The following is a 14,642-nucleotide window of genomic DNA, read 5'->3' as shown; positions in this document are numbered from 1 at the left end:
AACAAATATAGATATGGATATAAATATAATACAGTCACTAGGTTTGCCAAATAAAATTGAAATATAATATTACTCCTTATTAATTTCAACCAAGTCTTTTTAAAGGAAGTTTCGCAGAGAGAGGAACTGTTTTTGGTTTTGTCGTGTTTTAAGCGTAAAATAATCAGCTAGACAACCGTATCACAGATAACTATTTGCCCTAACTCTCAACACCAAACCTGTGCAGTAGTAGTATTACGTTTACCCTTTTCTACTAATGTTCAAAGTACCTTATTATTTATTCTTCCAGAAACGAAAGATGGTTGGAGAATCAACTTCCACCCAAGTTCTTAGGGATCTTGAAATATCCCTGAGAACAAACCACATCGAGTAAGTACAGTGTTCGCTGAGTGTTAACTTGGGTTTTGTTTAGGTCAAGTTTGAGAGTCAAATTAACTTTGGGTTTCATTTTTTACACATATAAGTTTGCACTGGTTATGAGTTTTGCTATTTTTGTTGTACGTATGTTATTTATTTTTAAATTGGTGTTGTGGTTATAGTCATGAATTTATATGTTCTTGATTTGCATTTTAGTGAGGTTAAAAAGGAGGACATGTTTTTGGCAGATGAATTATCACTTACTGAAAATATTTTCAACTTTATTAACAACTGTTATTATTTTGCAGATGGGTTCGTGAATTTTTAAATGAAGAAAATCAGGGCCTCGATGTTTTGGTGGATTACCTCACCTTTAGGCTTATGATGCTTAGGTAAGTCAGTCTTGAGTACATGTTACTGTGATTGCATCCTGTTTTGTCTTTACCATAAACATGACATCTCCCCTAAAACAAAACCTTCAAAGATTTTTTGGGGCACTTTAGGTGTTACTTAAGGTTCTTTGGAGCATACCTTTGTCCCCTAGCTGCAGCTCCTTTCATTTCTTTTACTGTACCTCCTTTCATATTCTCTTTCTTCCATCTTACTTTCCACCCTCTAACAATTGCTTCATAGTGCAACTGCGAGGTTTTCCTCCTGTTACACCTATTAACCCTTTTACTGTCAGTTTCTATTTCAGCACTGAATGGCCTCATAGGTCCCAGTGCTTGGGATTTGGCCTAAATTACATATTCAATTCAATTCAATTATGTCTTTAGAAGATAATCTTAATGTTTGTCATTTGTATGTGTTTTTCTTGAAAGTATGTACTATGTATAGTATATAGTTTTACACAAGGTTTATCTCCATCAGTGTTATTACTCTCTATATTCTGACAGACACGAGCAGAGGATCCGAGAGAATCTTGAAGAAGAGGAAGAAACGAGGAACTTGAATGGCCAGTTAAAACCCTCGGTCGAAATAGACTCCCCAAGGATGAAGAGGGCGTCTCGCCACGTACAAAAGCTGAACATGGGAGACTCAAAGGATGACATCCATGTCTGCATCATGTGCATGAGGGCTATCATGAATAATAAGGTATGTGTCCAGTGACTTCATGAATGTTGTTTTTAGAGCTTTATTGCTCTTAATATTGCGGTAACGCCACAATGTAACAGAATTCCATGCTTATATGGTACATTGTTTTAAAGTTTTTTACTAGGCTGTCTTCGTAGACATGTTGCATTTTGGGATAGATATGTTAATTTCTTTTCTCCCTTTCCCCCAGTATGGATTCAATCTCGTCTTCGAACATCGGGAAGCCATTAGCTGCATTGCTCTGAGCCTCAATCACAGAAGTTTAAGGTAATGTATTTGATTGTGTTTTATGTAATTTTCATGTCATTCATAAGTAGTTAATTGCACCAAAACTTTATTTGCCAAACAAGTGTTTTATTTAGTACATTGTTAATTAGAACATGTAGGAATTGTATTATTTTCCTTAAGTCCTTTGTCCAGATTTATAAACTTGAGTTAGTATATTTTAAGTAAAAGTCTACAGTAAACATTATCAGGAACATTCTGGTCAATTTTACAGATTTTATGCTAATTCCTACCCATAGACTATTTTTTTGTTGTAGAATGTTGTTTCCTATGACATTTTTGTATCAGTAACTAAAAATACAATCTCTCTCTCTCTCTCTCTCTCTCTCTCTCTCTCTCTCTCTCTCTCTCTCTCTCTCTCTCTCTCTCTCTCTCTCTCTCTCATGCACACACATTATCAGCTCAATACAGTTTTAATTAATTTGTTTTTCTTTTCTTTTTGAAGAACAAAAGCACTTGTCCTGGAGCTCCTAGCTGCCATTTGTCTAGTGAAAGGGGGCCATGAGATCATTCTTCATGCCTTTGATAGCTTTAAGGACGCATGTTTCGAAACTCGACGCTTTCAGACCCTAATGAATTACTTTTCCAACTACGAATGTTTTCACATTGAATTCATGGTGAGTGCCCTATTCTGACAGCTTTTGTTTTGTTTACATTTTCCAAGAATTGAGCTGAAAGTCTTGGAAATTGATATAATCCCGTTATTTTTTCAGTACTTAGGTATCTTTAGCATTCCCATTTAGCAAATAATGAAGATATTAAGATGCAGAAATAAGTTATTTTCCTGTTGATTACAGTGTATGGTGTACACTTTGATCAATCTTATAAATAATTTGAATTCCATTTTCACTTTTTCATGTTACATACAAATATTTAACAACCAATTCTGTACTATATTGTTTGCTGTGTCAAAGATAGTATCCATGAAAACTTAGTGCATTCATTCATTTCTTCAGGTTGCATGCATGCAATTTATCAACATTGTCGTGCACAGTGTTGAAGATATGAATTTCCGTGTGCACTTGCAATATGAGTTTTCAAAGCTTGGCCTTGATGACTATCTTGAGAAACTTCGTCACCATGAAAGTGAAGAATTGCAGGTAAGCTTTTGTCCCTGTTCTATCTGGTAGTGCAATGTATTAATTTCTTTCATTTAAACCTCTTGAATTTTGTGATTGAATGTGCATATTTTATAACCACTGTACAGTATATGGAGAGCTGCATCATTTTGTAACTTAGTTATTTACGTACTTGAAATTACCAAACAATTGTGTTTCTTTATATCAGATTCAGATTTCTGCCTACCTTGACAATGTGTTTGATGTCGCAGCCCTCATGGAAGACAGTGAAACAAAAACAGCAGCTTTAGAAAGAGTTGCTGAATTAGAGGATGAGTTAGCTCATGTAAGTTTGTGTACACTTGCACTTTCATTTAAAATAAAATTCTTTTAGCAATGTTTTAATATTGTACTTGAATTTAAAATATTACTATAAGTAATTAAAACTGTGGTAATGTTATTCCACAGCAAAGTTGCAATATGCTTGGGTAGTTTTTCTACAAATTCATTTCAGTATATTACTTGTACATGATGATGATTGATCATTATCATTATTCTAAAATTTGCATAGGATTTGGCCAAAAGACATGTTTTTACTTTAAGAGGTAAAATTTTTAGTAGTTAAAGTTGCAGCAATGAAGAGAGACCAAAAAGGGTAAGTGAAAAGTAAGACAGAAAGGGAGAAGGGACACTGCAAAGAACCTTTAGTGCCATTTGCAGTGTACAGTACTATGCAAATCATACTGCATAGCATGAGTGGCCAGATGAGGAGAAATTAATTTTGGAATTTGATTAGATTTAAATGACTGAAAGATTTATGTTCTAGGCCAGTTCATATATGTTGACTTTACATATATGATGAGAATGTTCACCATGAAAATATACACAGGATTTATTAGATTCTCTTTATCTGTAGATGAACAGAGTTTTCAACAAAACTAGTAAAAGCTAGGACAGTGGTTCTTAACCTGGGAGTGCGCCTCCCTACTGGGCCATCAGCAATTTCCAAAGGGGGCCACAAGCCCTAGTGAAAAATAAGAAATTTTCTAATTATATTTGTTATTCTCTTAACAAGAGTGAGGAACTAATATTCAGATGTTTATGAAAAAATGCAGAAGTATCGCCTATAGTCTACTACTCTAGTTGGACTCGTTTGGTTGCTAAGTATGTTTGGATCCATTTGTCTTTGTGAAGCTGCATTATCCACGCTTGTTACTCTTAAGACCAAATGCAGAAAACGGGCTGAATGTTGAAGGGGACTTACGCTGTGCGCTCTCTGGCATTGAACCATGCATTCAAGATCTAGTAGCTAAGAAGCAGTGTCAAGTATCTCACTAATTCATTCCCAAAAGAATAAAAACACCCCTTCTCTTTCACTTTCTTTTCCATTTTCTTTTAAATCTGGGAGGGAATTTTAAGGAATTGTAGATTGAGGGGTCCATGGGTGGAAGGACCACCTCTTAGAGGAGGTGCAATAATAAAAAGATTGAGAACCACTGAGCTAGAAGGACCTTATTGTCTGTTGTCCTGAAATTGAGAAATAAAAGCACTTGTTTTTGATGTAGTATACATGAATTTTGAAAAGATTGTTATTACATCATCAGGGAAATTGTTAAACAATTCAGATCTAAACAAAGTTATCATTTTACCCATTTTGTTTTGTAATTAGAATGATTGAATTGTTTGTTTAATTGGAGAACCATATCATCTTTCAGAGTTAATTGTTTTTGTACATGAACTTTCCTGTCAGATATATACTTAGCTATACGTCTCTGACGTCACGACAGAATTCAAAACTCGCGGCACACGCGACAGGTAGGTCAGGTGATCTACCTTACCCGCCGCTGGGTGGCGGATGTAAGAACCAATCTCCCTTTCCAGCCCAGAATTTTTTTCTGTCGCCCGGTGACGACTACACCTGTGGTTGTTACCTCCTGACAGCTTTATTCATTTCTCGTTGCCGTGGATTTATTTGGACTGACTTTCGGTGAAGTACCTGATCTTGTTGGCTTGGCATACGCATTTGTGGATTGTTTTTGGATATTGATTTGGATTTTTCTTTGATTTCGAGATGTCTGAGTTAGAGGTTAAGAAATCTTCTATGTTTAGAGTGTGCGTCTGATCGGCTCCTTAATGCTTCCAGGCCTAGACCTCTTCCAGACTCCCAGTCCCAGTGGAGGAGGAAAGTCAAAAGCCGCAGGAAGGTTAGGGAGAACTCCCACCGATCAGGCGTCCCCTCGGTAGATCCTGATGCTCGTACCCAGGCTGCCCTTGTTCGCGCGAAGAAGGAGGTATTGCGCCAATGCTTCTCTTCGTCTTCCTCACCTTCACCTAGAAGAGGATGGAGCGCCTCGGATTCTTCACGACCGCTGAAGAGAGCCTGGAAGGCGCCTGGCTCCTTTCCTTCCAGCCCGGAAGTTTTTCCAGAAGAGCCGGAAGTAGAGATCAAGAAACCCAGGAGGGAGCAGGAGTTCTCGCCTCATAGTAGGCTTCGAGCCTCTTCTCCGGTGGAGGATTTTACAAGATCTCCAGCTCGAATTCTTGCGGGACTGCAAGCGCAGATTTCGGCACTGGCGGGCTCCTTGGCAGGAGGAACGCGTCGGAAAGACGTCTCTCTCCCTGTCAAGAAGTCTAGGATTCCTTCACCTGTCTTACCGTCTCAGTCAGAGTCGGTTCTCGCTCCTTTATCAGCGGATGGAAGGAGGCGCTCTTCCCTCAGCAGGCGCTTGTCGTCTTCCAGGCATCAATCGCCCAAGAAGCTTTCTCCTGGTGACTACATCTCTCCAGTAGGAAGGGATCTAGCGACTAGTAGGCGTTCGTCTAAAGACAGGCGTACAGCCTCGTCCTCGCGCTCTTTTACGAAGATCCTTCATTCTCCGGATAAGAGAGCCTACTCTTTGATGGATTCATCAAGAGATAGGATCTCGCCTTATGTTAGGCGCCTTGAGCCTAGTAGGCGCTACTCCCCAAGTAGACGCTCTCCCGCTCCCAAGCGTGGTGCGGAGGATAGGTGCTTTTCTCCTGATAGGCGCTTTTCTCCTGATAAGCGCGGCTCTACTTTTAGCCGCTCGATTCAGGACAGGCGCGTAGAGCCTGAAAGATATGTCTCTTCTGAGAGACTACCTTTTGAAGAGACACACAAGTCGGGAGCGAAGTTTGTGGAGCATGGTAGACGCCGGTCTCCTAGTAAGCGACCTTCTCCAGACCTTCGCTCTCCTGTAAGTAGGCGCCAAGAGCCTAGTAGGCGTTCGCCTCATGGTAGGCGCAGCTCGCCTGGCAGCCGCTCTCCTTTGAACAGGCGCATGGATCCTGAGAAGCGCCTTGAGCATAGTAGCTCTCCTCTCCTAGCAGGCGCTCCCCCTTGGAAGCCAGAATTCTAGGAGTAGGATTAAGGAGCAAAGAGCACGCACTCATCAGAGTAGGAAGGACTCATTCGAGAGGAAGCTCTCCAGAAACTTTGGCTTCCCCTGATAGGCGCCAGTCTACTACTAGACACTCTCTGGACAGGCGCATTTCTTTAGAGAAGGCTAACTGCACTCGTAAAGAAGCGGAGGGTTCTTCAGTGGATGAAGTTGAACCTTCAGAAGAGGATTTGGTGAAGGACTCGTCAGTTTCGTCCTACAAGATCCTTACAGATCTACTTCTTCAAGAGTTTGGAGACTCCCTTACTCCCGTCGCTCCTCCGTCTCCTCTCTCTTTATTCTCGACTTCGAAGAAGACGAAAGTTTCCTCTTGTGTGAGGATGAAGCCAACCATCTCAATGAAGAAGGCTTTGAGAGGTGTTGGTGATTGGCTGCTTTCTAAGGAAGAGAAAGGGAAAACTGTGTTTTCTTTCCCTCCTTCCAAGCTTACGGGCAGACTCGGATTTTGGTACGAGTCTGGAGAACCCTTAGGTCTGGGTCTTCCTTCATCGGCGGATGCGGACTTCTCTTCTCTGGTGGATGCAGCACGACGCTCGGCTCTTTTGTCGGCTAAAACGACCTGGGCTATGAACGAGCTTGACCACCTGCTGAAGGGAATGTTTAGAGTCTTGGAAGTCTTCAACTTCCTTGACTGGTCTTTGGGGGTCTTGGCTAAGAAGACTCAGAACCCGGATGCTATTTCGCCAGAAGATCTAAACAGTGTTCTAACGTGCATTGACAAAGCAGTTAGAGATGGATCGAGCGAAATAGCCTCCCTCTTTGGAGCAGGGATCCTTAAGAAGAGATCAGTCTTCTGCTCTTTTCTCACGAAGTCTGTTTCGCATGCCCAAAGAGCCTCTCTCCTGTATTCGCAGCTCTCGCCTCTGCTTTTTCCAAAGAAGATAATCCAGGACATCTCAGGATCTATCTCTGCGAAGGCGACTCAGGACATGCTCGCACAGTCGGCACGGAAGCCTAAGACCTCCTTCCAGACGAAGACTAAGAAGGAGACTCCAGCTAGACAGGAGCCCTTTCGAGGGGGCCCCCCTTCTAGAGCCTCTACCTCGAGAGGTAATAGAACTTTCAAGAGAGGTAGATCCTTCTCACGCTCTGTCAGAGCTAAGAAGTAGGGAAGTAGTCCTCCAAACACCAGTAGGTGCCAGACTTCTAAGATTCTCGGAAGCCTGGACAAAGAGAGGAGCGGACAACTGGTCCCTCTCTATAATAAGGAAAGGATATCTGATTCCTTTTACGGAAAGACCACCGTTGACAACGACTCCGAGGGAGTTGGTGGCCAGGTACAGGGATCCCATCATGAGCCTTGCTTTAACACAAGCAGTGGAACTAATGTTCGAGAAAGAGGCTATAGAGCTAGTGAGCGACCCTTGCTCAGCGGGCTTTTACAACCGCCTTTTTCTAGTTCCAAAAGCCTCAGGAGGATGGAGACCGGTTCTGGATGTAAGCGCCCTGAATTTCTTTGTAGAAAAGAGGAAGTTCGCCATGGAGACGACATCCTCAGTGTTGGCGGCCCTTCGGCCAGGGGACTGGATGGTGTCCCTAGATCTTCAGGACGCTTACTTCCATGTGCCTATCCATCCTTCGTCAAGGAAATACCTCAGGTTCATGATGGGAGGAAGGATATTCCAGTTCAGGGCCTTGTGCTTCGGCCTTTCAACAGCCCCTCAGGTCTTTACAGGCCTAATGAAAAATGTAGCAAGATGGCTACATTTGGAGGGAGTCAGAGTGTCCCTTTACTTTGACGACTGGCTGATCAGAGCCAAGTCTCAGGAAAGATGTTTGGAGGACCTACAAAAGACCCTTTTCATGGCAAGTTCGCTGGGACTTTTGGTGAACTTTCAAAAGTCTCAGTTGATCCCCAGTCAAGATCGTATCTATCTGGGGTATTTCGGATGGCTTCTCTGGATTTTCGGGCTTTTCCGTCTCCAGAACGGATAGCCCGAGGGTCAGAGAAAGTCAAAGCCTTCTAGAGAAAGAAGTATGCACAGCGAGGGAGTGGATGAGTTTGTTGGGGACACTCTCCTCGTTGGAGCAATTCCTTTCTCTAGGAAGGTTGCACCTCAGACCTCTCCAGTTCTTTCTCCATCGAAACTGGAGGTGTCGTTCACAAAACCTAGAGTTCTCCTTCGAGATTTCAAAGGAAATCAAGAAGGACCTCTCTTGGTGGGCCAACCCTCTCAAGTTTGCAGAAGGGATGTCCCTTCACATTCCGAACCCCAACCAAGTGTTGTATTCCGACGCCTCGGAAACAGGTTGGGGAGCGACGCTCGGCTCAAGAGAAGTGTCAGGCACCTGGAACAAGGAACAGGTGACCTGGCACATCAACAAGAAGGAGCTGATGCGGTTTGGCTAGCTTTGAAAGCTTTCGAGCCCCACGTCCTAGCTTCAACAGTTCAGATCAACTCGGACAACACCACGGCCCTGGCTTACATCAGGAAGCAAGGGGGGACTCACTCTTTCTCCCTGTACGAGACAGCAAAGAACTTCTGCTTTGGGCAGAAAAAAGGAAGATTTGTCTCCTTACCAGGTTCGTACAGGGAGAAAAGAACGTCAGAGCAGACCTCCTAAGCAGGAAAGATCAAGTCCTGCCGGCAGAGTGGACTCTGCACGAAGATGTTTGCCAGGATCTGTGGAAGCTTTGGGGCAAACCTCATATAGACCTCTTCGCCACAGCCAAGAATATGAGGATAGCCAACTACTGCTCTCCGATATCGGACCCGAGGGCAGTGTCGATAGACGCGTTCCTACTAGATTGGAAGGGTCTAGACACGTATGCTTTTCCTCCATTCAAGATACTGGGAGAGACTCTAAAGAAATTTGCAGAATCGGAGGCAACAAGGATGACGCTGGTAGCCCCGTTCTGGCCCGCACAAGTATGGTTCACAGAGGTACTGGAATGGTTAGTAGATCTTCCGAGAACATTACCACAGAGGATCGATCTGCTCAGACAACCCCACTTCGAGAGGTATCACAAAAACCTCCCCGCTCTAGATCTGACTGGCTTCAGACTGTCAAAAGTTTGGTCAGAACGAGAGGCTTTTCGGCAAGAGAGTTGCAACGGCTATCGCAGCAGCAAGAAGGCCTTCTACCCTTAGAGTCTACCAATCGAAGTGGGACGTCTTTCGGCGATGGTGTAGGAACCATCACTTTTCCGCTTCCAGTACCTCTGTGACACAAATAGCAGACTTCTTACTTTTCCTTAGGGAAGAAAGTGGATTGGCGGTATCAACCATTAAAGGCTATCGTAGCATGCTATCTGCAGTGTTTAGGCACAGAAACTTAAACATTTCAGAAGATAAGGACCTTCATGATCTAATAAGATCGTTTGAAACATCCAAGAAGGTTTCTCCAGGGGTTCCGAGTTGGAATCTGGATGTAGTGCTACGTTACCTGAGGTCCAATAAGTTCGAACCGCCTCAGTCTGCATCGTTCAGAGACCTCACGAAGAAGACAATTTTCCTCATGGCATTGGCTTTCCGCAAAAGGGTTAGTGAACTCCATGCACTAGAAGGAAATGTGGGATTCAGAGGAGATGCAGCTATCTGTTCATTCCTTCCTTCGTTCTTAGCCAAGAACGAGAACCCCTCAAATCCTTGGCCTAGGAGCTTTGAAGTACAAGGATTGTCTGCATTAGTAGGCGAGGAAGCAGAGAGGTCTCTTTGCCCAGTAAGAAGTTTGAAATTCTATCTACAGAGAAAGAAAAAACTTAAGGGCAATGATGTCAACCTTTGGTGCTCTGTAAGAGATCCAAGGAGGACACTTTCGAAGAATGCGCTTTCTTTCTTTATCAGAAGCCTGGTGAAAGAAGCGCATGCGATATGTGAGGAAAGTCAATACAAAGTTCTTAAGGTAAAAGCTCATGAGGTAAGAGCTATTGCCACGTCAGTGACTTTTAACAAAAACATATCCCTGAGTAATATTATGAAGGCAACATTCTGGCGTTGCAACTCAGTCTTTGCAAACCACTATCTGAGAGACGTCAAAATTACGTATGAAAAGTGCTTCGGGTTAGGCCCGTACGTATCGGCGGATTCGGTGCTGGGGCAGGGAGCTGAGACATATCCTTAGTAGTATATATTTTTTCCCCTTGTTAGGTTGTAAGTTTTTGGTTGTTTGAAAGAACATGCGGGTAGGCATGTTTTTCATTTCGTAGTGCTAACAATGATTAGATTGGTTAGGTGATCGGTGTATGTTTGAGCTCCTTGCAATGATAGTGGTTAGGTTCTGTCATATAAGTGGGCGAATCCCCGTTGACAGATCCTGCTCGGATTCTATCAAGTAAGCGGACAACCAAATCCCTTTGATAGACCCAAAGAGTCTGTCAGCTGTAGGTCACGCCCTCGCTGAAGCTCTTAAGGCAACGCAGACTCATAGACAGTAACTACGAAGTCTTCTGCCTAAACAGGTAAGAACCAAGGTTGTTTTTACATCCTACAACTAGTGTTGTTTTCCCCTTTTTTCCATATTTATATTGCTGTCTCTTTCCCTCCACCAAGGGTGTCAATCAGCTAAGTATATATCTGACAGGAAAGTTCATGTACAAAAATGTTATTGTTAGTATACAATAAGGTTTTGTACATACTTACCTGGCAGATATATACGATTGATGGCCCGCCCAGCCTCCCCTCAGGAGACCGGTGGAAGGAAAAATTCTGGCTGGAAAGGGAGATTGGTTCTTACATCCGCCACCCAGCGGCGGGTAAGGTAGATCACCTGACCTACCTGTCGCGTGTGCCGCGAGTTTTGAATTCTGTCGTGACGTCAGAGACGTATAGCTAAGTATATATCTGCCAGGTAAGTATGTACAAAACCTTATTGTATACTAACAATAACATATTTATGAACTTTTGAGAATATTGCAACATTGCTGACTCTTGTACTTTTAAAGACTGGCACTTAAAATGCCATAATTGGGGTTTGAAGTAATTCAAAACTATTAATGTTACTGTAAACAGCTGATTACAATTCCTTAAGACTTACTCAGTTATTTAGATGGCCTCCTTGGCTCAGGAACGAGTCAGATGCCATCATAGTAATTAATGTACATTGCGATTAAAAAAAACAAAAAATAAACAGATGGCGGAGAGAATGTCCGAAATGGAAGCGGAGAGTCTTGCCAAGTTGGTAGAACTCGAAGGAGAACTAGTGGAGGTCAGAGCACAAAAAGAAGAATTGGAAAGTCTGCATTGTCAGGTAGGTGACTTTGATTAGTGATTTTATCCATTTCAGTAATGTAAGAGATTAAAGAAAGTTTTTATCTCTTCTCATCCATTTGGATTGTAGTTGTCAGTGCAAACAGTTTTGCAATCTGTCCTTTCGTTGTGTTAAGTATTTTTGTTATGATTCTTCTTTTAACATTTTTTACTGTTTTTCTCTTTGGAGTTTGTAATTTGTTGTTATTCTCGTTCAGTAGCATCAAGGCAGTTTGTTTTCAGGAAATAATCATAACGTTTGCTATTGATTTGGTTTTCTTTTTTGAAATTCCTTAAAAACATTAAAATTTAGTAACCTTTCAATTATTAAAATGATTTACAGATTGTAGAAGTATACGGTAATTGATTAGTTTTGCAAGATATGGAATTTCAGTGAGGTTTGGAAATGCCAGTTGATTTCAAAACCTCTCACAGCACTATCATTTCTCACTTGTTCAGGCTAAGGCTGCTGTAATTTTATTAAGTTTATAAATGTTATATTTTTCATGGATTGGATTCTTGATAGAATGGGAGCCACATAATTTTATCTAAATGTCATTTTGGTAAAGGTCCAAGAGGAAGTCTCAACATTACGAAGGGAGGTTGACAAGAAGAGCGAGGAATCCCGACAGAGACAGTCACTGCTGGAGAAGCAGATAATTGAACTGGAGACACTAGCAAGAACAAAACCAGGTAAGAGCAGCCATTGCTGTAAATGTGGTTTTTTGGTAGATATGATATTAATGGAATATTAGGTAAACATTAGAGGTTGGACAAGGGCATAGCAGCCCAAATGTACATTCCAAATTAAACATTAAAGAAAATACTGTACAAACACCACCCTACTTACAAACATTCACCTTACAGATACTATTCAGAAATACAAACACACAGGATCACAAATTAAAATTGTGTTCAGAGCACTCTCCTTTGCCATCCAAAATTTCATTTTTTTGTTTTTTTTTTGCACCTATTCTGTACATATAGTACTGTATGTACAGTGCATTGTGTTTTAGGATTAAAAGAAAAAAAAATTTACAGTAACTCATTTTAAAGTAATTTGGTGTCTGCTTCTTTTGGCAAGGACACATCGCCCTTGCACATGAGGACAGAGTTTTAGCGAGAAAATGGAATAGTCAAGTAATGAAGTTCTGTACTTTTGGAAGTTTAAAGCATGATGCTTACCTTAGTGCTCAAGATTACAGGAGACTGAGAATTAGTTTGCTATGCATTTAGCAGAGAACCAGTAAAGTTTCATGAGCAGTTGATCGCCACTAGTGAGGCCTTTATCAATTAAAAGATGTTAAGGAAAGGAAAGTAATGCTCTCGGGGCAAGAAACCACCATAAATAAGAAAAGGAGACAATGTGGTGTATGAGCTGGAACAGTAATAGAGGAGAAAAAAAAACACGCAATATAATATTAGTATTTTCAATTATTAATCAATCATTTATACTTTAGGTATTTCAGTGAGGCTGCAAACATTTTTTCCTTAAGGTTTATAGCTTCTAATCTATGCAGTTTCCTGAGTCCTGTCTCATTTTGTAAATCATCAGTCTTTATTTTTTTTTGGACACTAGTTGTTAACTACTGTGTTTAGTAGTATCTGTATGAAAAAATTTCATGTATTTGTTAGAATTGTTTCACAGGAGAATCTGTACAAATATTCTTTAGTTTACCTAAATTAAGCAGAAATTATTTTCACATTTTCTCATTGTCCCTGTAGGGAGATAATGCCATCGGTGTACCTCACAGTGCACTGTAGGCATTATATGTATGATTCTTTACAGGTTTCCATCAGCCCCTAGATGCAACCCATTCCATTCCTTTTGCTGTACTTCCATTCATATTCTTATTCTTCCATCGTACTTTCAATTCTCTCCTAAGAATTGTTTTGCAGCTGCAAGGTCTCTTTACTCTCAATTTCCCTTTCAGTGCTGAATGAACTCATAGGGCCCAGCACTTGGCCTTCAGCCTTAATGTTATATTTCAATATATTCCAATTAAATTTTCTTTTTGTGAAGTTTGCAGTTGTAGAATTAAACTTATTTGTTTTTATCATTTGTAGGTGAGAAAGTTGACATCAGTTTAGGTGGTGGTGGTGGAGTTGCTCCACCTCCACCACCCCCGCCACCACCAGGTATGGCAGCCACTCCAGCCCCACCACCTCCTCCACCTCCTTGTGGAGGTGCACCGACCCCACCCAAGTTACCGTTCTCATTAATTGGTGGTCCTAGGCCCCCACCACCTGTCCCTGGGCTGATACAGGTACAAGCACCAACACCCCCTGACTCTATGACCATCAAGAAAAAAGTCAATACGAAATACAAGCTGCCAACACTTAATTGGGTTGCGCTTAAACCCAATCAAGTAAGTATTTTGTCTGTACTATACTATGCTGGTTTTAGCTGTTGATAATTATTTATCATCATCATTTTCCTTTTCAAAGAAAGGTTTTTTACATGTGGATGGTATATACAATATACTGTAGTAGAAATTAGGTAACTAAATATGACTATGTTACTTAGCCTATTGGGCTCTTATTGTGGATGATTTGGTGAAAAGCCAATATAGATAATACACTATTTTGTCTGTTTAAGATGGTTGAAAATCTAAGGGAATAAATTTACTCCTAGGTGCGAGGTACAGTATTTAATGAACTGGACGACGAGAAACTCTACAACATTATTGACTTCCTCGACTTTGAAGAGTTCTTCAAAATTGGCCAGGGTGGCCCAGGCATGCCTAATGGAGATGTGTCAGAAGTTGATGCTCTACATGGCTTTGGTAGTAAGAGATTCAAGAAGCCAGAGTTGACGTCTCTCATGGAGCACACAAGACTGAGAAATATTGGTGAGAATCATTATAACTGGGGTGCATAAATGATATTGTAAATCTCAAGAAACTTTGCATTGTTCACCAGTACTATTTCATCATAGATGAAGCTTTGATAATTGAAACTTTTGACAATTTGTTCTTATACACTGTATAGTACTTTACTTTCATTTTATATGCAGTTGTGATTAATTGGAGTTTCCCTTTCCAGCCATATCAAGGAGAAAAATGGATCTGCCATTCGAAGTTGTTAACAGAGCTGTCAATTCATTGGATTTGAAAACGCTGAATGTTGATGGTGTCGAGCTGTTACAGCGAATGGTTCCTAACGAAGCAGAGGTACTGTATGTCAGAAGTTTTATCTCCAATTACTGCATTGTTTATTAAGATAGTTTTACCATA

At 41.3% G+C, this 14,642-nt stretch overlaps 1 protein-coding gene across 4 annotated transcripts in view; it reads left to right on the top strand.

Annotated features, from left to right (window-relative positions):
* The window catches only part of LOC135195753 (formin-like protein), a 149,845-nt gene that overhangs the window by 123,734 nt on the left and 11,469 nt on the right, over window positions 1–14,642 (top strand). For all 4 annotated transcript variants that reach the window (XM_064222198.1, XM_064222199.1, XM_064222200.1 and 1 more), the window contains exons 3-14: window positions 290–369; window positions 666–749; window positions 1,254–1,452; window positions 1,643–1,719; window positions 2,183–2,354; window positions 2,694–2,837; window positions 3,025–3,141; window positions 11,291–11,407; window positions 11,976–12,099; window positions 13,474–13,775; window positions 14,042–14,258; window positions 14,452–14,579. In XM_064222198.1, the coding sequence (XP_064078268.1) occupies window positions 290–369; window positions 666–749; window positions 1,254–1,452; window positions 1,643–1,719; window positions 2,183–2,354; window positions 2,694–2,837; window positions 3,025–3,141; window positions 11,291–11,407; window positions 11,976–12,099; window positions 13,474–13,775; window positions 14,042–14,258; window positions 14,452–14,579 (1,761 nt within the window). The remainder of the gene's footprint in view (window positions 1–289; window positions 370–665; window positions 750–1,253; window positions 1,453–1,642; window positions 1,720–2,182; window positions 2,355–2,693; window positions 2,838–3,024; window positions 3,142–11,290; window positions 11,408–11,975; window positions 12,100–13,473; window positions 13,776–14,041; window positions 14,259–14,451; window positions 14,580–14,642) is intronic.

This window comes from Macrobrachium nipponense, chromosome 16 (genome assembly GCF_015104395.2).
Source record: "Macrobrachium nipponense isolate FS-2020 chromosome 16, ASM1510439v2, whole genome shotgun sequence".
NCBI classification, from domain to species: domain Eukaryota; kingdom Metazoa; phylum Arthropoda; class Malacostraca; order Decapoda; family Palaemonidae; genus Macrobrachium; species Macrobrachium nipponense.
Note: the sequence above shows the minus strand (reverse complement) of the source record. Positions and strands in the feature narration are given on the sequence as shown.